General features: G+C 44.0%; 1 protein-coding gene and 1 long non-coding RNA gene across 4 annotated transcripts in view; one reads left to right on the forward strand and one right to left on the reverse strand.

Annotated features, from left to right (window-relative positions):
• Positions 1-17,876, forward strand: part of CDK5RAP2 (CDK5 regulatory subunit associated protein 2) — a 72,844-nt gene extending 54,968 nt beyond the window's left edge. For all 3 annotated transcript variants that reach the window (XM_039561676.1, XM_039561675.1, XM_039561677.1), the window contains 10 exons: positions 5,057-5,173; positions 5,448-5,637; positions 5,840-5,961; positions 7,330-7,578; positions 8,590-8,679; positions 8,787-9,046; positions 11,280-11,426; positions 13,181-13,319; positions 16,294-16,340; positions 17,226-17,876. In XM_039561676.1, coding sequence (XP_039417610.1) covers positions 5,057-5,173; positions 5,448-5,637; positions 5,840-5,961; positions 7,330-7,578; positions 8,590-8,679; positions 8,787-9,046; positions 11,280-11,426; positions 13,181-13,319; positions 16,294-16,340; positions 17,226-17,285 — 1,421 coding nt within the window. In that variant the 3' untranslated portion in view covers positions 17,286-17,876. The remainder of the gene's footprint in view (positions 1-5,056; positions 5,174-5,447; positions 5,638-5,839; positions 5,962-7,329; positions 7,579-8,589; positions 8,680-8,786; positions 9,047-11,279; positions 11,427-13,180; positions 13,320-16,293; positions 16,341-17,225) is intronic.
• A 724-nt stretch (positions 17,877-18,600) lies between these two features.
• Positions 18,601-23,933, reverse strand: LOC109144397. The gene is made up of 4 exons (XR_002045167.2): positions 23,820-23,933; positions 23,483-23,621; positions 20,019-22,120; positions 18,601-19,601 (listed from the first exon to the last, which is right to left on the reverse strand). It is a non-coding gene; the product is annotated as an uncharacterized LOC109144397 (long non-coding RNA).
• Positions 23,934-27,836: the final 3,903 nt, after the last annotated feature.

Raw genomic sequence — 27,836 nt, forward strand, 5'->3', positions numbered from 1 at the left:
ATTTCTGGGATAAATGTGTCCCACACAAAATGCCATGGTGAGTTTTTAACGAGAAATACACAGCAACAACTGACGGAAAATTTAGCATAGAGTTGGTTTTTATTCCAAACTCTAATATAAAGTAGTGGATGAAAACCACTAAAAATAGTTATGCAGGTTTGGAGTCACTGCTCTCTGTTGCTGGTGTTCAGCATGTCTGAAAGCCAAGTTCTGAGGCAGATTTAAAACTTTTCACAAGTAGGCAACTTTCACTAAAGATGCTTTTGGAGCACCTTTTGAAGCACCCCATCCCTGTATTTTCCTACACTTTGCTTCACTCTCCTTCCCACCTTTTCCCCCATAGGACAATTGATTAATATACAATATTACTCATTCTGGAAGCAAGTAATAAATACAGACATACTTTCCTTTTCCTCAATTTTACTGGTATTGACATTAGATTCATTATGTTTTACATCATCCCCATGATCCATTTCTGTTGTTGTTTAAATGGAGGCAACCTGCACATGGCAGTTTGCTTTCAGGGATAATTTACAGTGATGGAAAGGTGGATAAAAAGCATCCATTTCATTCATGAAGTATTTACACTGCTGGAAAGGCATTCTGTGTTCATGAAATAACCACACTGAAACACTTCCAACTCCTTTACAGCTTCATAAAGATTCTGGCAAGGGCATCCATTAATGCAGTGAAAGTAAATTTTCTTTATAAACTGTCTTATGCCTTCCATCTGTCTTCTTGTTGCCTTAGCACGTCTACCAATGTGTGCAGGAGAAATTTGGAAAAGTAAAGGAAAAAAGCAACTGCTGTTAGAACAGCTCCTTTTTGTTACTGTGTTCTTTCAGTTCTTGTTTCTCTCTGTATCAAAGATCTCTTTCATGCTATCAGATATGCACATGCTCTCTTGCTAGTGATGCTCCTTTTTCCTGATAGATGACCTTTCTTTGACTTACAGTGTAAAAAGAAATTCCTAAGTGAAGCTGAGAGGATTCACAAGGGCACATTGGAATGGCCTTAAGCTGAAGGAGGGCAGGTTAAGATTGGATATCAGGAAGAAATTGTTCCCTATGAGGGTGGTAAGGCTCTGGCAAAGGGTGCCCAGAGAAGCTGTGGCTTCCCCTGGATCCCTGGAAGTGTCCAAGGACAGGTTGGATGGGGCTTGGAGCAACCTGGGATAGTGGAAAGTGTCCCTGCCCATGGCAGGAGATTGGAACTAATTGAACCTTTAAGGTCCCTTCCAACCCAAACCATTCTGTGACTTGAATTCAACATTTTTGCTTTTAACTGGATGTCCTTAGTTTGTTTTCCTTTAAAACACAAGGCCACATTGTAACATACTTAATTGTTGATGGCAGCCTGCTAAATTCATGATACTGAATTGTTTGTTCAACAAAAGTTATTGCATAGATTTATTCTTGTCTGATAAATATTGTATGGATGTATATACACACATCTGCCTACTGTTTCTGCCATGTTATTTTTAATATTTAGATTCTTTAAGTATTTAAATGCCTCTGGGCTTCCAGTATCCTATGAATGACTCAATGCTGGTAATGACTACATCACTCCTGTAGAGCTGAGGCTTGCAGTGCAAGTAGAACTAAAATAATTGCTTCAATCATTTCAAATGTTAGGCTTCAAAATAAAATCAAAGGTTTAATTTTGAGTGTCCTAGGTTTCAAATGTTATTAACAGCAGTTAACATTAAAAGGGGGTTTGTTTGCTCTTTTTAACCCACAAGTAGCTGTTGTTTCTACTCAGACTTCTCTTGAGCTTTTGAGTGCCTTTATTTTGCTTTGCCTGGGAGTGAATATTTCCTTCCTCATTGCTGTGATTTTCAATAGTGCCTTTCTTTCAGTCAGTGTTTCCTTTGAAACCTTCAAGGTATGTTTCCTTAGCATGCACTTTTTCAGAACAAAACAGAATGAAAACTCAAGTGTATTGCAGCTGTGGGCCTTGATGCTCCACTTCCCTCTGGTTAGATAGACCTTTGCCTCTATGGAGAGAGTAATTGATGTCAGCAGGGCTCTGCACAGAAGTAGTAGTCTCAATAGTGGGTCAAATTGTGGGATTGTGGCCCTATTACCACTGGCTCTGCATTATCCCTTATTATGTATGATAACTAATAGTTATATTCTAAAGCCTTTCAGTAGAACTGCGATAGCATAACTTTTCAAATAGGATAGAGTTGGGTGATGGGCAATAAATTAAATTAGAATCAAGATGAGACCATCAAGCCTTGCCACTTCAACTTGGATTGCTTTGTTACAGTCTGAAAGGAGAGAGCCTTTTGAGTTCACATAGCTGCCTCAACTCTTTAACATATAGATAGTAAAATGCCATTAGTGCCAGGCTTCAAGAGCCTTTGAGTCTTTCAGCAGTGACAAGAGGTTTGTATCATGGCACAGTACATCCCAGTTAGGTAGTGTTAGTAAAAGCTTCAATTGGGATTACAATAAAATGAGATTACTCAGAGGAAGTGCAGCACATCAAATTGAATTGAACTGCCAGAGCTGAAAGGCATCGTCCTCATACATTCAGATAATTTTTTTTGCCAGCTGGTTATTTCTCTATTAACCAAATAGTTGACACTCATGTACTTATCTCAGGCTTTAAGCGTGGGAGATACTGGGATAACCAATCAGCTGAAAAATACTTTTAATTCTGGTTGGTCCTGAAGTGTTTTACTGACTATGAGAAGGTTACAAAGGGCAATAACAATTACTTGACTTGCATTTCAGAGGCAGCACCTTGAGCGTGGGATGTGGCACTTTCCAGGCTGTGCTGCACCAGTGCACATCACTGGGGGATGACTAGCACGAATACAGTGTATTGAGGATTGCCTGGGCTGGCATTTAGCTTGCTGGATACAGGATTTAATACTTAGATTCACTTGACTAGTGCAGTAAGATCCTCAGAGCAGGATTCATCACCCTTATGTTTGTCAGAGTCAGACATTTAATTCGTGCCAGTTACCCAGAGCTTCTCGTGGAGGTACTGGAGGGAAATTCAGCTCTTAGAGGACAGAGGATCTCATCCTCAGAGATGTGAGGACAGGAGACACGGGGTGAGTTGAGCTTTGGAGGGGCCTGTTCCTCCCCATGGCTGCTGATGGTTGATCAAGACTGGCTCAGTTACCTCAATTTTAGAAATGCAGATTTAAGAGGGATAAATTTTCATCCCTGTGATCATAAATGGGTTCGGAGTTTGTAATCTGAGGCCAAGACAGTGACTCTAGCCTTATGCTCTTGCCTGTGTGGTAACAGATCTATCACCAGACTATTTACAAGCCTCCCTGCATTAACCCCTGTGGATTAGCTGGTAGAATCTCATTGTTTTCTCACTAAATACAATGGAGTATGAGCAGTGCAAGACTAAAATACATGGTAAACCCTCTGTAGTGGTTTGGTTCAAAATACTCGTTACTGTTTACCTTCTGTGAGATAAGAACTAGGAGGAATGCAAAGCAGTCACCAAACTTGAAAGAATATAAAGAAGTTTATTAACAGACCTAAAAAAAGAAAAAAAAAAAATCATACCACACCTTCAGAGCTCTCCTCCTCCCCCCACCTTTCTCCCTTCTCCCACTGACAATGTAAAAAGACAACCCTTGAGATGTTCAGTCTGTTTACCACTTCCATAATAACCTTGTTCAGTCCATTTAGGAAGAGGAGTCTCTCTTGCCCATGCTATGGAGAAATTATCACGAGCCAGCTGCCCAGGTTGGTTCTCTGCTCGCATGTGAGTCCTTTCCCCCGACTTGCAGCTTTTCCCACAACTGCTTTCAAGGGTCCACTCTTGAATTACTGGGGTACAATTTTAAGGTTGAGCCGTTCAGAAACAAAAGTTCTCTTCACCCATCTCTGGGAGCGTTTCATCTCTAAGAACAGAGGCCCTTCTCCTTCCCTGGGAGCAAAGGGTCCTCCTCATCTTCATCTCTAGGACTATCTCTGGGAGCATCTCTAGGAACTGAGGTCTTCTCCTTTTCCATTTGGAGCAAAAGTCCTCATCGCTTCCATCTCTCCCTGTTCAAACTTCTCATGAAATTACAGCTGTGTCAGCATCTGCCTATCTCAGTGCAGGTGCTTTTGCTCACGAGTTGAACGCTCCACCCCCCATGCCTTCATGAAATTACAGCGGGTACTCTGATACATCATAGCCTTACAACAGAATTTCAGCTTTAAGCATCTCCTCTTTCTTCTCCCTCAGGTTTTCAGCTCTTCACAGCACTAAAAGGGTTAATCTCACCCAGGCTTTGCAGCTGGAATGTGGCTTATCGCTGTTGCTCACATGATCTTTGCCGGACAGCAGGGCAGCTTCAGCTGAATCTTGGCCGCACTGGAGAGGGGGAGCTGGGCTGCTCCAGCTGCCCACAGCAGGGCTGTGGGGGGTTCCGTGGGTGGAACAGGGCCCATCGGCTCCAGGATGGCCGTGGTCCGGCCCGGCCTGGCCCAAGCAGGGCCTGGGCTGGGCCCGCTGGCCCCCACACGGGACCTGTAGCCACCTGTCCCAGTGCCGGAAACGAGAGAGGGCTGTGGGGAGGGTTTGTCTATTCTTAAGTGTGGATCACAGAGGCAGTCACAATTTAAGTGGCTTAGAGAATTGTCCATATTCAAGCTGGCCGCTGATAGGTTCTGTCAGGTCCCAGAGGAAGCTGTAAGCACCCCTTTGCGAGAACATCACTTCCGGGACTATGCTTGCTAACCCATGACACCCTCCTACAATTTTCTTCTCAAATCATAGCAATGTCACAAAATACTCCTGCGTTTTGTCCTGTTGGGATTTTAGCTGATAGGTAAAGACTGCCAGGGATAATTCTGCAATTTTAGTAATTGCCCAGCAATGAGAGGCACTTGTGCTGCACAGGGCTTTGGATTACTTGGCATTAACCTGAGCTGTCTTTTAGCCTGTACTGATAACCTTCAAAATATATAGGGGAGAAATAGCTTTTATAACATGTTTTTCTGCAATTTTTAAAATTGTTCTTGTCTGGAAAGTTTAATCTTTAATGACCTAGAGATGACTCATAAATCATCTTTCATGTGTATATTTATAGGTTCTGCAAACATTTTTATCCATGGCTCAGAGCAGCATAATTCCCTGACTTCTGAAATACATTTCCTGAGGAAGCAAAATCAAGTTCTGAATGCAATGCTAGCAAAAGGATCTAGAGGTAAAAACATAAACTGTTCTTTACAGGAGTAGCCTGCAACTCATCCCAGATTGGAAAACAATAAAATATTCACAGTCCACTCGTTAAATTGACTTAGCCATTCTTCCCACCCCTGAAATTCCATGCTGAACTATGAGCATTCAAGCTGGGATTTGCAATAATGGAGTAGCAGCTGGTTTTTTCAGGTAGTGTCTGAAAAAGCTGATTTAGTTAAAAATCATAGCCTTAGTGGGTTGTGGGCATTGCAGATAGCTTGTGTTTTTTCTTGTTTCAGATAAGCAAAAGGAAAATGAAAAGTTAAGAGAATCTCTTTCTAAGAAGAATGCAATCATTGAGCATCTTCATGAGGACCATGAATGCATCAAGAAAGAAAACGAAAAGTTGCAAAAACAAATTTGCCAAAAGGAAGATGAAATCAGATACCTGACATGTCAAATTTACAGCAGTCGCAATGAGCTAAACAGGTACTGTCCACATTTAAACAGTCATTTAGAGAAGAAGTTGTCAGTGTGACAGGCACATGTGTAGCCATAGCCATTAACATTAATGAGGGGCATGGATATATTCAAAAGGCAAGGGAAGAATTATAGAGGGAAAGAGGAGTGGATTTTAGATTTTGAAAAAAAAAATCAGAATGTAACTCAGCTGTTTATTGGGACTTAACAGGTTGCAAACAGAAATTAATGTAAAGCAGCATCAGATCTCTGAGAATGAGAAGTTGCTGCAGTCACTGCGAACTGAGATCAAGGTTTATGAGAAGCTGGAAGAAGCAAGAAGGAAGGGGACAGGTATAAATGCACAATTGTCTCTGTACCCTTTGCACCTCTTCCCTCTGAATGTGCTCTTGTCAAAGGCCAGTAGGGCTGAGTCACTGCAAAGAGAACTGACAACCTGCTGCTCAGATGCTTTTTTACTTGTGGTAACTGCAAGCCTGAGATGTGTCAGATGTTGACTAGACACCCCCAAGTTTCCTCTATCTTCTTAGCTAATCTAAAAACCAGAATTGAAGACTTAGTGGCTCAGGCTGGATGAGTTTCCTGGGGATCTTAGATATTTACTTGTCATATAAAATCCTGCTGCTGCATCCTCACAGCAAGTAAGTAAGCTTCCTGCTTACTCAGGTAGCTTGTGCTTTCTCTTGGCTGGAGGTGAGGGGAGAGGCTTCTCCCTGGGGCTGGCAGAAGTGCTGGCACTGTTTCCTGAACGAGGTGTTTAATAATTTCCTGTCCGCTTTGCTGTCAGTAAATGTGAGAGGAGGACTGGAGCTCACCTGAGTTCTTCCTACCCCTTGGAAGGAAGCTGCACCACCTCGCAGCTGTTGGTATGCTGAGGTGAAGGAGTGGAATGCTGTTCATTGCTGAAAAGCCCTTACCACATTCAGCAAATTTCCCACTGGAAGTTCTTAGAAAGTTCATTTTTTTTCTCCCTGCTGCTCCAAGTGTTGTGCCCTGGTGCCAGTGGTTTTCCTGCCTGGCTGCAGCAGAAGAGCCCTGTTGGCATGAGGCTTTAAGGCAGAGTTGGCTCAGGGGTGGAAGGGATTCTCCTTGCAGAACTCCTGATGTCATCAGAGAGTAGCAGCACCCTGAGCTGAGCCCCTTCCCACTGTCTGGAGAACACCCTGAACAGCTGGATTTCAGCAGGAAAGAATGCATGGAGTTGTTTGTGTACTGATCTCTTTCTGTGTGAACGCAAACACAGCCCTTGCTTTTCTCAGGTTCAGATTTGTTCCTCTGGTTGCCAGGTGATCACTGTTTTCTTTTTCCCTCGGTGTATAAAATTAAACTCCCAGTTCTACTCCATCCCTCCTCCACACTCTGATGTTCCCCATTCCTTTTCCTTTCCCCAGACTGTGAATTACTGCACTTCACATTTTGTAAATCCTCTTCGTTCTCCTTTTATCTCATTTTTTGTCTTTTGGCATGAGACATAGTAGCTTTCATGGACAAAGCAGAAAACAATTTTCGGCTCTTTAAATCTTTCAAGAGTAGAAGCAATTAAGACATGCTTTTTTGTCAAACCATTATCTTAATGCTGTTTGTAGTTAATTCTTAATATTGAGGATAACACTGGCTATAACTTACTTGCTGAGCATTCTAGTAGGTAATATTATTTTAATTGTTAAAGATGTTTGAATGTTTCTTTTGAAATTGTCTCAGATCCCAGATGTGATGCCTCAGAAGAATTCCGGAAAGATCAGAATAATCCACTTGATTTACATGAACTGTTGACTGAAATCCAGAGCCTGCGAGTGCAGCTGGAGAGGAGCATAGACACCAACAAATCTTTGCATGAAAAATTAGAAGAACAGCTTTCCAAAGGGAAGAGAGAGGAAGTGGGACCAGTGTCAGCTGTTAATAACAACTGTCTGTTCAAGCCAGGCTCTCAGCACTGTGCAGGAGTGGATGGTACTGTGCTCTGTGTGCTTTTGGGGTACTGGAGAACCTGTGCCTCGTTCTTTAAAGATGCTCTTACAGCATTAAACGACATCAGCTGGCCTCACATCCCTCTGCTGTTAGAGCTGGTGTGTGAAGTGCACACTGCACTGTCCTAGAGCCTCCAGCTGGTGCTTTCTTTGCATCCAAACAAAGCATTTGCAGAGTCTCTGGGATGGGAGGATGCCTGCAATAAATTGTCATAAATTTTGCTTACCTGGGAGGTTCTTTTTTCACTGCTGAGCTCTATAGTGTTTGCTAAGGGTGAGTGTGTATTACTCAAGAATGATCAGTAAGTGCACTGAATGGGCTCGGGATAAATCAGTTCTCCCCTCTTTGCCCTTGAGGAATATTTTACCTTTATTTCAATCACTGTTAAGTGATGCTGTTTTAGCAAATGAAGGAAAGTGTAATGTTTACACCCAGGGTTAGGTTATTGTTCCAATATTTATGTACATGGGATACAGAGGGCACAAGAATCTTCCTCCTTAAAGTGCTCTGCACAGTAACAGCTTTCCATACATCCAGATAAAATCATATGGACCAGAAAGACTCCTTGGAATGTCAGCAGCTGAATTTTTTAGATGTGCTTTTCTCATAGGTGCTTAGGGAATTTGGAAGTTCTGAAGGGGAGGAATGTAAAGATTATCTTTAGTCTGGTGCAGCTGTGAAAATGTCCTACTTCTTGTGGAGTTAATGGGAAGCTTACATTTGTTAATTAAAATATGTTCATCAGGATGTATTTTAGATTTTTTAACTATGGCTTGATTTTGGGAGATACCTAGATTTTGGATAGGTGCTCAAGTATAAAAGTAGATAAATACTGGAAGATCCATGGCATGGTAAAATTAGCTGGTTTTCCCTGCTTCCAGAGTCCAAGTGTAGCATCAGCAATAAGAGGAACAGAAGAGCTGGGAGGGTTTGTTTTTAAAAGGCATGAAAACCTCTAATAATACAGCTTTCCTTCTCCCTTTTTATATGCAGAAAATCTCTGTAACTGCCCTGGTGCCAGGAGAAATATTTGTGAGCTGCAGAAGCAGCAGAACGGATGCTGCATTACAGTGGGGAAACCAGGTACACCCAGACTGGCTGTTTAAGAGAAGAAGAGTGTAAATCAATTTTTTGTTTTGATTTGTTTGTTTGTTTGAGGATAAAAAGATGACCCAATTTTTCTGTCCCAGGTACTCAGCCAGCCCCTAAGGATGATGTGGGCAGTGCCTCCCTGTGCAGCAGCACCTCAGGCTCCAGCAGGACATGCACCCCACGCCTGGTGCCCGGCCATCGGATGTGGGCGGACAGGAACGGGCGGCACGTCCTGGGCCTCATCGAGGACTACGATGCCCTGAGGAAACAGATCTCAGAGGGGCAGCAGGTGCTGGCAGACATGGAGATTGCTCTCAGGGAGGTCACTGGGACCAAGCTGCAGGAGCCTGGAGTAAAGGTGAGTGCTGAAATCCTGTAAAGGAGGGTGGATTTTACCCAGGGGCACAAAATGTTGCAAAGGGAAGAATTGACTGAGTAACTCAGGACACCTCAAGCTTGGCACAGTCATCATCTAGATGGACTCAGTGTGATTCTGAGTTAGTTCTTTCTAGTCCTTTAAGCAATCTCACTTTCAGTTTTGGCTTGAAATTAGGTAAAACTGCTTGATTTTGCTGTGGAAATCAGTGTTGTGCTGGAAATGATAAAGAACCAAACAAAAGCAGCAGCAGAAAACCCCAGGTAAAAATCTAAAATGCTTCAGAGAGGGTTTAAATGAGGGGTTTGTAAAAGTAACCTAAGGATAAAAATAATTAAGATTTTCATATAATGAAGGCTTGAGATAAACCCAGGAAATGTAAGACAATTAAATGTGATACAGAGCTGATTAAGTTCTCCACTTAGTTGAATTCAGCCTTTTAGTAACACCAGGTTATAACTGTACATTAAAGACTGATATATGCTGATGAGGCTTGTTTCGTATTACATTCATATTTCAAGGAAGATTTTTTATATTTTTTCACTTCCTGGTTATCAGTTGAACATTTTAGCAATATCATAAGCCAGTCCAGAAACTCGAATATCTCATTAATGATCAAGTACTGTCTTCTAGGACTCAGTGTATCATCCTTTCTTCATTCTCTGACAGTGTTAGCAACTCATGGTCCTCTTGTTGCAGTCTTAAGGATGCTTAAACCAATAAAATGTTTATTTTGTCTTGAGTAACATCAGTCCTTTTTGTCTAGAATAAGGAGACCTAGTTAGTGTTTACTTCTGCTAATTTTCTCTTATGTAGTATTAATTTTTGGACACAGTTAATGATGGCATATTTGGGGTGGTTTGAAAAGAAAAATTTGCCCACAAGCTTCAATTAGAAGGAAGGAACAATCTGTGCACGTCTGTGGCATTTAATAAGGAACTAAGAAACTTAAACCCCGACAGGAAGGGCTTGGATCAGGCATGGAAAACAGCAGCTAGTGGTAAAAATAATGAACCACTGGCATGGAGGGTGCTCAGAGATACTGGCTGGAGGCAATTTTAAGGATAGATTATGCCAATGTTTAAAAAATTCCATGTAATGCTTTCCTGCCTTGGAGAGGGAAAGGAAACTAAGTGTCTAATGAAAGTCCTTTTCACACCTATGATTTTAAGATAATATAAATGTTGTAAAAAACCCTGCTTGCTGCTCTTCAGAAAACAGAAGGTCTTAACTGAGGGATAAATTCATGCCACTTATTTTTGCAGTTATAATTAGTGAAGCTATTGAAGGTACAAGAAGTCTGCAACAATTCTGCAATTCTTTTTGTGGTATCACATGTGTGCTCACACAGTCAAATTGTGCCTGAATGACACTTAAGACTCTCTGAAGTATCATACATTTCCCAATGACCTAGTTAACATACTGATAATGACTGAAAAAGTAATGTCTCTAAGTTTTTAACTTGTTTTCCTGGTGTACAGATAAAAGCAGTAAGTTTCACAATTTGCACTTTCCTATCAAGCTTTACATCACTGAAGTTTCAGACTACTTAGCAAATGGGATGTTTTATGTGACAGGAGGATTCTGGTTAGATAACAATGCTAAATAAATATTCAGATTGTATCCTGCATGGGGCAGGAACTGCAAATGCTTTTCTTTCATTACCCTTCCCCCTTCTGTAGCACCATTGCTTTGGTAATTCATTTGCTCCCCTCACATTCTTTCCCTCCTTTATTTCACATTTATGCAATTCTTTCAATCTGGTTTTCTTATCTGTCAGCAGAGGAAAACATTTTATGTGTATCTTGATAGTTATTTTATTATTAAATGGAACAGTTTAAAGGGTTTGCTAAGGAAGAAACACCAATACTGCTTAAATTGATGTCTGTAATCATTGGCTTTCAAATAACATGACACGAAATACAAATGAAGAAAGAAGAGAGTTGCCAGCTGTTACCATGTGGCATAGCAAATCTAGTAAATATAATCTATTGTTAATCATGGTTATTGATTAGGATAAATCCCCTCCCTCCCTGAAATTCCCAGATAATACATAATTCAGCAGCCTTTGTTAACTAACAAATTAGTTTTTGGCACACAGTGGCTGTGTACATTATCTTAAATATGAAATCACACCAGCTGGATTAAACCCATTAATTAATATTACATTTTCATAATGTTTTAAATATAAAATGTCTCTAATCCTGTGATACAGGTACCAGAACAGGCATCCCTGCATGGCTTTTCCACAAACACTCACACGGTACAGCAGATTTTAGAAGAGGCTGCACATTCACTGAAGCTTCTCTGGAGAGTTTCACTTCCCCTGAAAGCTGCTCATGGTACTGCTCAGGGCATTCAGGTACTGCTGGGCTTCATCTGGGCTTTGTTGGTTTGTTTGGGGGTTTGGGATGGTTTTTTGGACTCTGGGAACGTCTCAAAGAAGATGCGCCAATTACAGACGGGTCATTTGGGAAAGTCTTTGGAAAATCATGACCCCAGTCTCTGGGTCCCTGTTAATTGAACCAAATTCAATTAACAAATACAATTATGTGTGTATTGGTAAGAAGGGAAACATCATCAACGTTGATGTAATCTCAGCTTTTACTTTTACGTCATTGATGCAAAAGCTGTGAAAGAAGAAGCTTTTGTAAGGGTGACAAAACCCCAAGACAAGTTTTATAACACTTTAACTAACAAGGATTGCACTATGTAAATGAATAAAAGTAAACTAAATGAGGAATGAAATACCTCTGCCATCAGAATACCACCACTCAGCAATGAAACTGTTCCAAACCTTGGCTTTAAAATAAATCTAAAGTGATTTCACTGAGGTTTTTGTATGTGTTTATTAAGGGAAGCAGGATATTCCTGAAAAAACCCCTCAAACTTTGGGAAAACAAACATTTTATATATAATTTCATAACATTTTTGGTGATATTTTTTAGTATCCTTAAATATATAAAATCACAAAAGCAGTGGGAGTGAAGTTTGCTGTCTGATACATTCACTGATGTTTCAGCTCCAGATTTGGGATGTCTTGGCAAGAGTGTATACTTCCATTTTTATCCTCAAGTGTGTAATCCATACAGACAGCTCTGTGTTGGCCTGGATTGCAGTGACTGAACATATTTCACCCACACAGGGCTTTCAGGATGTGGAGGATTCATCTCCTGCTTTCCTGTCACACTGATCTGAACCTTGATTTGGATCAGTCACTTCTGAAAGTCTGATCTTAATGTGTGTGGGGATCTGAATTCCCAGGATGCTTCTAATTTGAGACTAATAGAATCTTTTCTAGTGTTTCTTATTCAACCTCCCTGGATCTTAAGGATATTAGATTGCTCCTGATGTCTTAAATGCAGAATATGAAAGAATCTCTCTATTGAAGTTTGGGTTCTAAAATATGCTGAGTATTCAGTGCCTTCTCTGCAGCCCCACAGGAGTTGTGAGTAATCAGTTTTTCTGCAGAGATAAATAGTGGGGGCAAATTCCAGAAGTTTTATTACTTAACAAGTGGCCCAACAAGGAAAAAATGTCCAAGCTTAAATCTGTACAAGTGACACTGGCTGATGTACCAGGGCTTCTCGCAGTACTGCTGTAGAATCCCTGGGGTAGATTCACTGACCAGAACTTTGTTTGGATTGGTGGTGAAAACTGAACCTTAATAATGATACTGTCAAATAATTTTGCAATTAAACTGTCCCAGGGCCTTTTAGCCCTTTGGTAAAGGCAGCATCAGCCATTAATAGAACACAAAGAGAAAGCTGGAATTCTGAACCTGGCAGACAGGACACTGATCCTGTGGCACTGGCCTTCCTTATCTTTTCTAGTTGAGAAGCAAAACCAGGCACCAGTCTAATAGACTTTCCTCAGTCTAATAGAAAAATTACTTGCACTAAAATCCAGCTAAGAGTTGTGGTTGTATCATAGAATCTCGTGTCATGGGGGATGTGAAGAAGGAAGGACAGGACTCGGTGGTGGTCCTTCACTCCTTTAAGTTGTTGGTACTCCAAGGAAGCTTGAGGGTACTTGTACAAAAGTATTGAGCAATTCCCAACGTGGAAAATAGTTTTAGCTAGTAGTTTAATATCTTACTTTCTTCTCCCAATTTAGGACGAAGGAATGAAAGCAGAAATATTTAGGTTACGTAAGAAACTGTCTGAGCAAGAAAAGAAGTTGCACAGCACGGTGAAACGCCTGCACTCCACAAACCAGCTGAAGGAAAACATGGAGAAAGTTATCATTGACCAGTGTGAGTGTGTGCTTTAATAATGATTCTGATTTTGTTTTTGTAGACTGTGGCTACCTTTAAATTTGGTGTTGCCTTGTGTGCTCCAGCTGTGACAAACAGGCTCAGGCTGTGCTGAACTGATGGAGCCTCATTCCAGTGGATAGAAGTTGCCCAAAGTACAAAGGGCTGTAGAGAATATCATGGGGAGCTGTTCATGGTTTTACACAAACCACTGATAATGTATCAATCCATGCAGCTGCCACTAATTCCTACTTGGGTTATTCCATTTTGGATACTCTTTTTTTCTGTTTTACAACAGTTCTGGACAGAGGCAGAGTTACTGTTTGCTGTAAACATTTTCAGCCAAAGTTTTTGACACTGTCAAAATTGTGGTTTTGCCTCAGTCTTAAAAAACGTGGAATTAGGCTTCTACATTTTCTGAGGTGCTGCCTGGAAAGGAGTTCTGTCAGTGCTCTGCACCAAACTAAGAAGTGCAGGAGAACAACCTCAGAACAAGGGAAACAAAAGCTTGCTATGAGTAATTTTTTTAAGAAAAATTAGGGCATGCTGTGCCCTAATTATATTTTACCCTTAGTGGCCCAGGTCTAGAGAATTATCTGGAAACACGAAAACAAGTGGGACATAAGGAGTATTGTAGCTGTGTTAAGCCAGGTGTCTGTTTGAAGAGATCCATCTCTGCTGCTTTAGACTTTAATCACTCACCAGAAGAGATCTGGATGGAATTCTCCTCTACCTCCATGCTACAGCAATATGTGTATTGTGGGAGGAGGAGTTAATTTTCTTCTGTAAAAAAATTTTTTCAAAAAATCCATTCCTGCCTTCTCTGAAGTGGTGGGACTGAATGGCTCATTAGTCTTTGCTGGAGTGGCACTTGTGTTATCAGTAATTAATCTAGACTGGAAATTTTTCCACACCATACAAAGTTATAAAAATATCCATAATATTATATGTTACTCAAGTCAGTTAAATGCAATGTAGAGTGATAAATGTTATTTTGCTCCATAGCCTGTAATTTTTATATCTAAGGCCCATATATCTTCTGATATATCCTGCAGATTTTTGTTGTTTCAGGCATTTATGGGCTGGTGTTTGGTAATTTCTTTCAAAATTGCTATATTATATGTGTACATATTACTTGTATTAAATCATAAATTATGTTTTGTTCAGGTTGTAAAGCCAAAAAGCTCCGTTTGGGGTTGTCATGTAAAAATCAAAGCTGTTCTATTATGTCTTTCCAAATAATATCCCTGGGGTAGATTCATTGGTCTACTTTGTCCAGTTCCAGTGTCATCTCAGACCCACTGGGTAATTTCAGAGCTAGGCTGGGTATAAATCAACAGAGATTTTTACCCTTATTGCCAAAATGTTATCCCTGAGCCACCCCACCCACCCACCCACACTTCCCAAAAGCAAACAGCGCCTGTTCCCCTAAATTTGCTCACTTTTTTTCATGGCATTCAACTCCCTCTGAATGAGGTGCTGAGAAACTGAAATATCTGCCTGGAGAGCAGCAGCTGTGCCAGCAGTGGCACAGCTTCCAAAATTCTCTTCACGGGCTGAATTTAGTGTTTTTGATTTAGAAAAATCTAGTTTTCCAAGTGAAATGAATTTACTAGCAGAGCTCTTAGGAGCAGAGAGCACTCTGCCACACAAAAAGACCTGGATGTGATTTTCTCTAAGTTTCATTGATTATGGGAATTACGGATGTCAAGTTGCCTTTGTCTTAAAAGAGCAGAAATTTCAGAAATGTTTCTAATTTGCATCTGTACACAAATTCCTGGCCAAGCATCCAGCAAAACTGGGGGATCACCTGAAGCTGCTGGATTTTATCAGGATGCTTACACTTGGTTTTGAGATTTTTTTCCCTTCTCCTTCTGCTTGAAAGAAAGGAAAAGCACTGTGGTAGGTGACCTTGCCTGCCTTCATTCTGCACACATCCTGTTACCTGCCTGCTCCACCGAGGATATTCAGGTTCTCTCTGTTATTTAGCTGAACATTCCTAAATATATTTAGAGGCAGAGACTGGAACATTCTTGTGGCTCAGAGTCTTCTGTGTGCTCTCTCTGGTGAGAGAGCTCATTGCTTATAAACCTTGTCTGAACCTCTGAGCATGAAACAATGCAGTGCCAAATTGCAGTAATCTGCCAAGGGTGTAATTATCTCATGACAGCTCTACCCTTGGAGTTGTTGGCTTCTTATTGTTGTAATGAAAAATCTTTATTATGGCTAAATTGTTTATTTTTGAGACCAGAATATCAAATTGGTGCTTGTGAGTGGTGCATTTTAGCAGTTACAGAGCTGACACCGATTAGAGCCTCACATATTTAACCTGACATTTCTAAATACCACTTTTGTTTGGAAACACCCCCTCCTCCATTCACAGGTCTCCTGCTGGCCCCAGAGAGACAGGCTGGGCTGGATGCATGGAGAAAACCTAGAACCCTTCAGAGCAGGCCACTGGTTTTTGATTTCCCCATGGCACAGAAAGGTTGCTTTGTCCTTGAACTGCTGGAGGATCTGGCTGATTTCTTTTGCCATCTGTCCTCTTCTCCCCCTCCTAACTGCCCTCCCCAGCCCAAGCAGGATACGTAAAGGATCAAACTGGAGTTAGACCATGCACCATCTCCCCTTAAAATGAACAGAAAATCTTCCTGTGTTACTTAGATGGAGGGAGGCTGGCAGTGAGGGTGGCAGGGGCTGTGCATATCTGGGGTGGTACATGCAGTGCTGAGCTTTGCCTGCTGCATGTGGCAGAAGAACTTCAGAAACACTTCCAAGATGCTTAGGTTTGAAAAGCAGATTTTGGAACACAGGCCAGGAGCTGGAAATGACATTCCAGGGGTGGCACTGCTTTGGACCTACAGTCCTGAGGGAAGCCTCCTGCTCAGACATTATTTCATATTTGGTCATAAGACAAATCCAGGGAATTTAGAAAGACTTGCAGTATTCTTTTTAATCTCCTCTTTCTTTCCAGTGGTTTTAACACATGATGTTTTGAAGAAGGCTAGAGGAAATCTGGAAGTAAGTAAAATTTTTGCTTGTACTGAATTCCGTGGTCTATGCTAGTCAAAAATACACAGTGCTGTGTCAGGAGTATTTTGCAGAATTAGTCTGATTTGCTTTAGGGTTTGCTACCTAATCAAGTCTGGGTGACAGCAGTTTAGTGTGATAAATAGCCTGCTGTGTTTGATGGCTGAATTAAGTTTTATGACTGACCACATAAACAGCTAAACCCTCTCCTTCCTGATGCTTTCCCTAGATTAATATTCATGTCTGTCATCATCTTCCAGCAGTTCATTTCCAGGAGATCACAGCCTGATAACCTGCCTGGTACACAATTTCACACAGACACCCTTATTTAAAGCTGGAGCCTGTGTTAGTCACTCACTGGTGGTGCTTTTATTTTTTAACCATAGACCCAACAGGAGAAGCTTTTGGAACCATCTCTCTGCTGGTGCAGGGTGTTCAATCACTGAGTATTTAAGTAATCACTGCTCAGATTTATTTCTCCCAGAAGGTTCAGACTTTACTCCCAGAAGGATGCAATACATTCCCTGACTCTGAAATCCCATCCTTCTCCTCACACTCATCCACTCTGAATAATTGTACAATTCCCAGCCCCTCCTTAAATTTTCCTCTAACCTTTTCCATGAATCTCTTCTCCTTCAATCCCATCAGCATCAACACTTCCCTCTGCAGCTGCTGTGCTGTTCTTATCCTATCTGAGCTAGAAAGTTATGACATAAAACAATCTTTCTGCTTACAGAAGTCTTACCGCTTTAATTTGAAGATCTGATGAACACAGGAGCTCCTCTTTGCACATCCTTGTGCAGCAGGATGGGGTAGAGACAAACTGGGAGCACTGAGGTACTGCACAATAATAATAATTACTGCTTTTCTAACCAGGTTCCACCAGCTGAGAATCAAAAATCACCTTTCTACACCAGCAAAAAAAGGATTATCTGAAGGAGAAAGTTCTGCTAACAGAGACTGGTTTTGTGAGTGTTGTTTGCTTTGTGCTGCCTTACTATTTATTGATGTAAAAAATGTTTGTTCAGCTCTTTTAATGGAATCAGCCTTTGACCAAAAAAAAAAAAGGACAAAAAAAGACACCTTTTGGTAAATAACTTATTTAACATTTTCTGTAATGTAAAGATGGTTTTTAATATTTATTACAGAAGCAAGGTACTGCAGATATTGAGGAAAAATCCAGAATTTTTTTAAAGTTGGCATATGTGAAATTTTATATTTGTACCTGTCACGTTATAAAACTATTTGTTGTTGTAGTCAAACAGGTCCTGAAAGAATCAAGAATGTGATCCACCTCCCACTGTTTCTCTCCTGCTAAAAGAATGTAGGTTAAAAAAATACTCTGCCAGTTGTCATTGTTTTGTAGCAATATGAAAAATGTAAAATATTTTAAAGCATTTTAACCATCTCTGGAAGGTTCCTCTGGAAAGCTGCCGGATGCTGGGCTTTGTGTTAGGTACTTAGATTGATGCTGTGTCTGAAAATGTTACTTAGAATCAGACAATTAAAGTGAAAAATAATCACGAATGTGTTTGTGTTACTTTGTTTAAAACCTCAGACTTTGGGCGTTAGTGACCAAAGCAGCCACATCAGAGCATTTCTTTCCTGAGTGACACAAAGTGAACTGGGAAAACAGTTCTGTTTAACACTAACAAGGCCGTAATTTGAAGTGATTTTTGGTTACAAAAGCAGAGTTTGTGGTGCAAGCATGTCTTTATTGAACTCATTTCACACAAAATGCGATGTTTTTTCCCCCTCAAGCTGATGACACCCCCATGGTAAAAGAAAATTTGCCCTTAGCATCCAAGCACTGGGGGTGGGAGATCTTAGTGTGGGGTTGGGCTTATATAGGTCCTTGATTTTGCCCTTTTGTAATGAGCTTCCACAAAACTCTGAGTTTGTCCTCTGAGATGGGGCTGTGGGGAGAGCTGAAACTTCCACCCACCCCTGGAGCTGGGGCTGTTCCCTGCACAGCACAGGGGGGCTGCAGGGTTCCAAAGGACCTTAAACCCTATCCCATCCCACCCCTGCCAGGGCAGGGACACCTCCCACTGTCCCAGGCTGCTCCAAGCCCCAATGTCCAGCCTGGCCTTGGGCACTGCCAGGGATCCAGGGGCAGCCCCAGCTGCTCTGGGCACCCTGTGCCAGGGCCTGCCCACCCTCACAGAGAAGAAATCTTTCCTAATATCCAATCTAAGCCTCCTCTCTCTGTTTAAAGCCATTTCCCCTTGTCCTGTCACTTGAAGCCTTTGTAAATAGTCTCTCTCCATCTTTTCTGTTGGTTCCCTTCTGGTTCTAAAAAGACCAGAAGTAGATCACCCCAGAACCTTCTCTTCTCCAGGTTGAACAGCTCCCAGCCTTTCCTCACAGAAGCTGGCACAGATAATCTGGTCCTCAGCACTGGGGGTGGTCTCTCCTATTCCTTCCTTACAGCCACTGTGCGCACTTTCTATTGGAGAAAGCCAACCTAAAGCCCTGCACTTCCAGGGTGCCTCTTGCCATGGTCCCTGCTGTGTCCTGCTGTTTAATTTCCCAGCACAGGCCTTCTCTGAAGTCCAAAAAATGATTTAGTGGGGGTCCCACAGCCTTCCTGGACGTGTCATGCTCCGGGAAATGTTCTGTGCCCTAGAGAGCTCAACCTGCAGCCTGAGCTTTCCTGGAATTGCCTGTGCCACATGCTGGGAGAGGCTCAGCCCGTGGCTGCCAGCAGGAGGAGCCAGACACATTCCTCTGGATTCGGGGAAAACGGGAAAAATTAAAAATAAACTTCGTGAATTGGGAAAAGGGGGGCGCGAGGTAAGGGAAGAGCGTGCAGTCAAACTTGTTTCTTCAGTCTCTTCACACATTATTGTCCTCACAGCTCACTAAAAACGTCAAGTTAATTTTACTAAGTAGCTAAATTATAGACACTCAGATGTAATCAAATCCACTATACATTTCAACTTTCAAAATTAATCATCCTACGTTTCTGAGTTATAACACCTGAAGGAAACAGCTGTACAGCTATATATAGCATCCCCATGACTCTTGGTCTTCTTGCAGCCTTTTATTCCCCCCACCATCTGCACTTAAAAATAAATAAATAACCAGGTTAAATGTTTCCCTTTCCTGAGATGATTTGCCACTTACTTCTTAATGATCCCTGTTGTGCCCTCTCAGAGATCTTTTCCTGACCCGTTTTTTCTTCTGATAAGCTTTAATTGCTGCACCCAGTTCACACCTGGGCAGGTCTCACCACTGAGATTAGGTTAACTGGGAGAAAAAAATGTAGGATATCATTACCTCTTTAAAAACAGATGATCCTACGAGATCAAAGTATTTTCATCTTAATGAGAAGTGCCTTTTAACCACACACAATTTACTGGGCTGGTTTAAAAATAATTAGAAAAAAAAATCCAGGGAAAAAGCTCACCAGATGGTGGCTGCGGAAGACAAAGCTTACGAAGTGTTAAACTTTGTTCCCATTAAACAAAATTAAATTTTCCTTTAAAAATAATTATGCAGGAGAAAAATAAGCAGCATAAGCAAAGGGAATTATAGGAGGGGCTCATTTGCTTAGTGAGTTGCTGCCTGTACTTTCATTATGTGGGCAAGGTGATTGGAAACATTGCTGAGAGAGTGGTTCAGGGAGGAGCGCTCCGGTGGGAGAGGGGAGAGTGCTGTCATTACCTGTGACCTTGAACATCCAGCTTATTCCCCCAGCTCACAGACAGTGAACAGGCTGAAGTCTTTCTCAGAGAGGATGTTAAGGGCCAGCTAAGATTAAAGGGGAAAAAAAAAGGGGGGGGGGGGAAGGTTAAAAAACCAAAGACAAGGCTTTTCACAGCTCTTTAAGCCCCCACAGTATGTGCAGCTGTACAGTAGCACGGGGAAGAGGCAATATTTAGTGCCCTGGGGGCAGAGCAGGGCCTGTGCCTACCACTGAAGACCCACCTCTGCCAAAGGGAACACATAGAAATAACACCCAAAGCTCACAGATCGCTGCTTGTATTAAAAATAAATCAACACAAATGCACTCAGGCATTTTTAAAAACAAAACCGCAGCAGGATCTTGCGGTATTTTAATTTCTGCTAAAGCTGCCCCTTCTGTTTTTGGGAGGCTTTGCAGAGTGCAGTCTGCTGGGGTGGAAAGGAGTGGGCTTCCTAGGGCTGCTGTGGGATCCCAAGGAGATTTGGGGAGAGGGCAGAGCCCTCCCCACCTTCCATATGGAATCATAGAGCAATTTGGGTTAACTTTTCCCATTCCAGCCTGGCCCAAAGAGCTGAGCAGAGATGAACATGCCCTCTTGACATTTTGGGTTTGTTTTAAACACTCCTGAACTAAACAAAAAGCAAATCCTGTCATCACTCCCAAATTCCACAAAAATGACAATATGGGAAAAGAAATATAAAAAGTAAGTGGCAACACACTGCAGCTCTATTGCAAATTCCCAAAGTGCAAACAGCCCAAACCTGACCCTGGTCACTTGTGGACACCGGCTCCTTGGAGCCCAGAGCCTTCCTAGCACCGGGGTGGCACTGGGGGAGAGCAGGAACCTGGAGGGAGGTCAGGGCTTTGCTGTGGGTGACATCAAACCGACTCCCGTGCCAATGAGCCCAAGCTGGTCCTGGTATTAAACCCCAGCAGCCACTCTTAGGTGGCCGTGCAGGGGGATTTGCACCTCCAGCACTGGGTTCTGCTGCTGGCAGAGGGTATTTGGAAACAGCCAAGCACAGCCGTGTCACACGGGCAGGCTGAGACCTGTGGCACCAACCCCACACAGCAGGGCATCCTCACGGCTGTAACAACTTGGAAAGAACCTGCTTGAATAGTACAAACCCTCTCCATGCATTTCTCCCTTATCCCCCCTTCCCTTCCTGACCTCGTCCTTGGCTCCTCAGTCCAGTGTTGAGCCTTCCCGGGGTGATTTTGCCACTAGATGGCAAGAGCAGGTTGTGCTGGCAGGGCTGTGTGGCCGCAGCTCTGGGCTTGTAGCGGGACCCGCGAGTGCCGAGCCCAGCACGGACCCGCGGCTGCTGCTCTGGGTTTGGGCTCCTGCCCAGCTCCTGCCTGCAGGGAGCTGAAATAAACCCACACACACCCTGCCGGATCGGGCCTGGGCTCATTAGTGTGAGTGACATGAATAAGATGAGATTTGAAGCCTGAGTTATCATTCAAATGAGAAAAAAATCCCCAACCAAGCCCGGTCTCAAATTTTGCCCTGCATGGATCAGAGTGATCCAGCAGCCATGGGCATTATTGTCAGGGTGAAATTATGAGCAAGTTTAGTGCTCGCTGAAGTTTTGGGGCTGTCTCTCTACATCCCTGGAGGCAAATTCCTTCCTCTGACCCTTTTCAGCAAGTTTGGCCTCCAGACTGAACAGGTTTGGCTTCCAGAGGAGCAGACTCCCGAGGGTGCCCCATCCACCAAACCCCTCCATGCTGCCTGCATAGCCCCGGGTGATGGACACCTCACCCTCCAGTGTGAAGGAAAAGCAAACCAACCCCCATCTGCTCCTAAAATGCCATTTTTCTCCACCACAACGTTTGACCCCGAACCCACAGCTCAGCTCCTGGGTTTCACCGCAGTGCTCGCTCCTGAGGGAAGCACTCTGGTAACGGGCAGTGGCTGCTCCCTCTCCCTGCAGGGAATGATCCAGGCTTAGCAGGGGCACAGGGAAGGAATGTGGTCACTTAACTTTGGCACCTGTTGGCAGAAAACTCCTCTTGCAGGGAGGCCTCATCCTTGTCTTCTCTGGCAGCAGTGGGGAAAGCCAAGGCTGTTCCTGGGCTGGTGACACCAGAGAAACAAGAAAGGTTTTGGTGACCCATTCCCACCTTTCTGTCCTCCTCCTCGCCATCCTCCACACATAAAATGACCTCCCATACATAAAATCTGTATTTTTATGGCTTCTGTTTCCAGAGAAGTGGCACAAAATCCAGTGTCACACAGCAGCACAGAGCTGCAACACATCCCTGCAAACCCAGCACACTGAAAGTGATAAATAAACCAAATAATCCCTTTTCCTACCCCTCTCCACAGGAAGTCTCTCCTCTAGTAAGTTCCCAACACCAAATCAAGCCCTTGGACACCTCCACAGGCAGCTCTGGGCTCCCCCCTGTTATCCAGGAGCTCCAGGACCTGCAGCTGCCCCTGCCCCATCCCCAACCTGCTGCTTCATGCTCTCCAGCCACATCATCCCTGTCTTTAATTTCTGAATTGACCCCCCAGAGAAAAATCTCTGCATGCCTATTTGTTATGTGTTTATCTTGTCATTTCTTTAGAAAGATACTTGTTACAAATATATTTTTCCCCTCCTTCCCCCCAGCCCTGTTGGAGGAATCTACTTGGATAATTTGTTGAGCGGGTTGCTGGGCCATGCATTATGCATGAGATACAATCTTGATTTTTGCACTCCACTGTGTGCATTCTGAAACAGGAACTGCATCGCGTCCTCACGCAAAATGAACATTAACAGCTCAAAAAAAAACAACCCAAACCCAAAAACAAACCCCAAAAAACAAACCTAGAAAACAGAAAATGCCCATTTATTTAAAGGAAAACAAAAAAGCAGCCTCCACTTTTTCAAGCTGTTCTTACTGGGTTTGCTCAGAGCAGTGAAGTTGTTCCCATGTTCGCTCTTCTGGGGAGTAACCAGGCTGCAGCTGCTGGTGGGACACAGCAGTGATGCTGTTACAATATCCAAGGCCTGGCTGGATGGGGCTTGGAGCAAGGCAGGCTAGTGGAAGGTGTCCCTGCCCATGGTAGAGGGTGGAATGAGATGTTCTTTAAGATCCCTTCCACCCCAAATCGTTCTGGGATTCTGTGTGAGCCCAAAGGCAGCATCACCTACCCTGCTCCAAGGAGGAGGATCGCCCTGTCCCTCCCTCTTGCTGTTCACACAGATACGCACACACTGCCTACACACAAACATGGACATTTCCTGCTTCTAGAGACAAATAAAACCTGTATCAGCCACTCCTGTTCACATGTCTTGTGCTGCAACAGCTTTCAGAACACATCATGGGGCCACACATTTTGAGTCAAACTCCAAAGGCCACCACTCACCAAGGCTTCAAGCCTTTTTGCCAGACCTGCCCTCATTAATCCACCACAACACTGCCCCACCCTCCCCCACCACCCCCCTTTTACCTTCTCCTGGAAGGGCTGGATGGCTCTACTCCTTGGCTGGAAGCAGATGTTTTGCTACGCAGTGGGGACGTGGTAGGAGTTGGTGACACTGGCAGGTGCCATAAGTAAGGGTACAGGCTGCTAAGTGTGGTGTCAAACCCTTCAGGTTAAAGACATAAAGCAGAAACACACTCAAAAGAAAAGATACGGAAGATTCACAGCCCATCAACCCTCCCAGCCCCCTGGCCCACAGTATTTTGGAGACCATCTCGGAGGCCATTGAGTATTTCAGAGCAATCAGATGTGTGGCTCATTTTAAAGTCCATTTAAAATCCCCCTGTGACAGTGATGTACTCACCAACCTCTGCTGAGGCACCTCTGTCACCTCCTGTGGGCAGGGGCTTCTCCTGCAGCCCCCCAGGGTGGGACACAGCCAGCATGGGGCTGTGCTGCTCCTGTGGCCATAGCTTGAAACATCTGGAAGAGAAAACAGAGGACAAGAAACCACATCTGTTGATCCCAAGAGCATGAGGAGTGGAAAAGAATCAGAAAGTGGCCCCTGAGAAGGAATTAAGAAGGGGAAAAAAATGTCAGATAATGAAAAAGAGGGAGAGAGAGGACAGGTGGGAAGGAAAAAGGAACAGGATAAAACAGGGACCAAGATATAAAGCCAATTATTTTTGATTCTTTGGCTTAAGGGCTAATTTATTACAGCAGTAAATCATGCTTAGGACAGGTAATACGGCAGCCAGAGCATGGACATTATTTAGACAGTGTGATCATGGTATTAGCAGTCAGAAAAGTGGAAAATTTTAAATCTTAACAGCCTGCAGGCCACATCTCACCCTTTACAGTCTCCTCTTTGCTCAGCGTGAAGAAATATAGTACTTTCCCAGAGCCGGGAACTCCGCGTGGAGACAGAAAGATTTCGAGGGAAAGCACAGGGTCGGGTTTCCTCCTATCCCACACCATTCCTGGGCTGGGCTCGGCTCAGGCTGAGCCCCACACCTTCCTCTTCCAACCCCTGTGCTGGTGCCAGGGATGTGCCCACCCACACATGGATCCTGGCAGCTGCTTGGGCACCCACCGGGGCAGAGTTAAAAATGTAAAAAACCCAGAAAGACCTTTCTGCGAGCTGGTGTTTCTCCCACGCACCCGGCGAAGGGGGAGGGAGGGATACGAGAGCTTCAGCCGCGATCCCAGGGGCAATACGGGCTGTAGGAATGAACGAGGTGAGGCTGAGCCTCTCATCACACCTCCACAATGTGGCTTGGCTGACAGGGAAAAAAATCTTTATGTTACCTAAAGGTGGTGCCTTTATAAAGAAACTTTTGTCGGGGTTAGAGGAGGCAAGGTGGTTCTTCACAGACACCGGGAAGTGCGGGAACAGCCCCATCCCTGCATCCCTCCTGTCCAGCGGGAGAAGTGCGCTGGAGCAGCACTTTGTTAAGGCTTTGTTCCCCTTTGTACCTGGGGGTGGCAGGACTCAGAGATCTCGCCCTGCCCCTGTGCCTGGCTCTGCACCACTTTTTGGGGTGTTCACCCCGTGCCCTCCCGGCCCGGCTGCAGCCCGACCTGGTGTGAGCATCCCCCAGCTCCCGCAGGGCCCAAGGCACAGGCAGGGACCCGGGTCCTCAGCGCTAGACAGTGCTGCCCCTCAGGGCAGCAAGGGATGCTGGCAGCCTTGAAAAATGATGTCAAAGACGCGAAAAACCCCAACCTGCTTCCCCTCAAGTCACCAGAGCAAATCGCGCATTCTCCAGCAGTGCGTAATGCGAAATTAAATTGCTCAGTTGAGCGCCGACCTCGCTGCAAATGGGAGGGGAAAGTTCTGCGCTTCCCCTGAGCGCAATCTGAGCCTCTCTGCTCGTGATTTCCCCCAAGTGTCACCTGCTGGGAAATCCACAGTGCTGTCCAAAGGTACTGTTTGGCAACCAGACACGACCACAGCCGCTGGCAGCTGCTCCCTGCTTTCTCCTCGCCCTCAAGGCATGGAACAAATGGAAACAGAGATCCACCATCCTTCCACATACCCCAGTCCAACCTGGGGCACACACTGGTGCTCTGACAGTCCCCACCAATACTCTGCTTGCCTAAAGCCACTTCAGGATATTTTTCTTTTTGTAGAGAGGAATATATTTAAGAAATGTGTTTACTTATACCCTGTAAAAGCACAATAAACTTATCTCCAGACGTTGCATTAAAGAAACATCATGATTTTAAAAGTTACTTTGTTCAAACACTCCTCCAGGCAGGAAAGATAAAAACTAGCAAGGCAGTGGTGGTTAAGGAAAAACAGAACCACGCTGTTGTAATTTCACTGTCCCTAACAGAGCAACACACACAGTGCACAGGTGGGATAATAAGGTAAAATAACTTGGAGAAAGCTATTAATTTATAACAATGGCAAACATGGACAGCAGAGGTGTTTTAAAGCACTGTTCAAGTTACTGAGCCCAGCAGATGCCACACTGTCACTCTGAAGACTCAGGTGGTCAGAAATGCTGCACAGATCGTCTCATGTTTAATCCTCCACACCCATCTTGCTCCATCACCATCAGCAGCTTTCAGGATAACTGGGGACAGCACCTGATGGGGGCCTGATTGGTTTGTGTTGATGCAAAGGCACAGATACACACGGTCCCAAAACCTGACATTTCTACTCTTCTGCAGGAAAAATGTGACTTTAAGCAGTAACAGGGCTAACTTCCACCCCGAAGCCGATCTGTCTGATGCAATTCAAGCTGCAGAGCAGGAAGGATATTTGTATTTCTATCTGCCTGAATGCAGGCTTGCACCCACCTGCTCCTTGATTGTTTTTAGTTACAGCTGATGATAATGCAGAGAGAAAGATCAATATGAAGTGTGTTGGCCTGGTAACCTCCACAAACTGCAGAACTTGCACTGCGTTGTGACACGGGGAAACTGAGAAACAGCATGAAAATTTTATGCAGCCAGAGCAGCTCTCTGATGATCTGCTGCCCGTGGGTACTGAGGTCTCTGTGCTGGGCTGGTTTTCCCTATTTCTCGGGAGGGATTTTGCAGCTGCTTCTGGAGTTTGTCAGCAGTGACAAACTGCTGGGAGACCCAGCAACAACCTCAGTGAGACCCAGAGCAGAGTCTGACCAGTCCCCTCCATGATCTCCTGCATGGATGGGAGCATCTCTGGCCTCAGGATGGGGAGGCCCTGGCACAGCTTGCCCAGAGAAGCTGTGGCTGCCCCATCCCTGGAAGTGTCCAAGGCCAGGTTGGATGGGACTTGGAACAACCTGGGCTAGTACAATGTGTCCCTGAGCATGGCAGGGGGTGGAATGGGATGGGATTAAAGATCCCTTCCAACCCAAACCATTCAATTGTTGCATGGCCTAAATGCATCATCTGCCTTTCAGAGGGCTGGGCCACCCCATGCTGCAGCAGTGGCCACCCTTGGCACTGTATGACCACCACCTTGGGGATGGATCATGTGGCATCACCATTGCTGCAGCTCCTCCACCAACGATGCAACCTTCAAGCCTGCTTGGCTTGGTATTTCTAGAAAATAGAATTTTTCCAGAAACCAGGCTTTTCTCCTCAAAGCAAAGAGCAAAGAATCCCCACTTTGTGAGGGCAAAAGCACAAATCCAAAAATGAAACAGTTCAAACTCAAAGCTTTAGAGCTGCACTGATTATGGGGTGGGGACCTGCTGAGCCCACCGAAACCCTGACTTTTGCAAGGCACATGGCTGGGGGAGCCTCTGAGAACCCTGGCTTGGCTCCATCCCCAGGGATCCATCACCTGGCTGAGGGCAACAGAATTTGGCTCAGGAGACCAGAGCGATATGGTATCGATTAAAGGGTTTTTGGGTTTTTTTTATTAGCATGGGCTCATGTAGCAACTGCATTGCTCACAAGTGCCAATAAACCCCTCATACCACACCATTAACTGGTCTATAGATGCCACATCACTTTTCTGTAAAATACTTCATAAAGCGCTTTAAATTTTTCTGCCATCTTTTTTCCCCTTGTACCTCTTGGCTGTAAACCCAGGCTGGGTTTAACAGCCGAGAGCTCAGCTGAGCACAGCTGGCTGGGACAGGGAAGCCATCCTCACCTTTTCATTTGTTCCATGGTCTTAAAAAAAGTTTCTTAGCTGGGAAAGCATGAAATGGAGTAAAATTATGCAATGTGTAAAATATGGCATCCGAAGTGATCCTGCAATTTCTCCTGAGCCCATGGTGAACACTGATACTCAGGGTTTGGGTCTGGTACTTTGGAAAGTTTTCAACTTCACCAGTTTCACAGAATAAGGCAGAGGGTGCTCTGGCAGACTTGGATTTTTAGTCTATTTTAACTGAAGACTCCAAAGGACAGATTTGAACACAAGGACCTGTAGAAA

The sequence above is a fragment of the Corvus cornix genome, chromosome 17 (genome assembly GCF_000738735.6).
Source record: "Corvus cornix cornix isolate S_Up_H32 chromosome 17, ASM73873v5, whole genome shotgun sequence".
Lineage (NCBI taxonomy): Eukaryota > Metazoa > Chordata > Aves > Passeriformes > Corvidae > Corvus > Corvus cornix.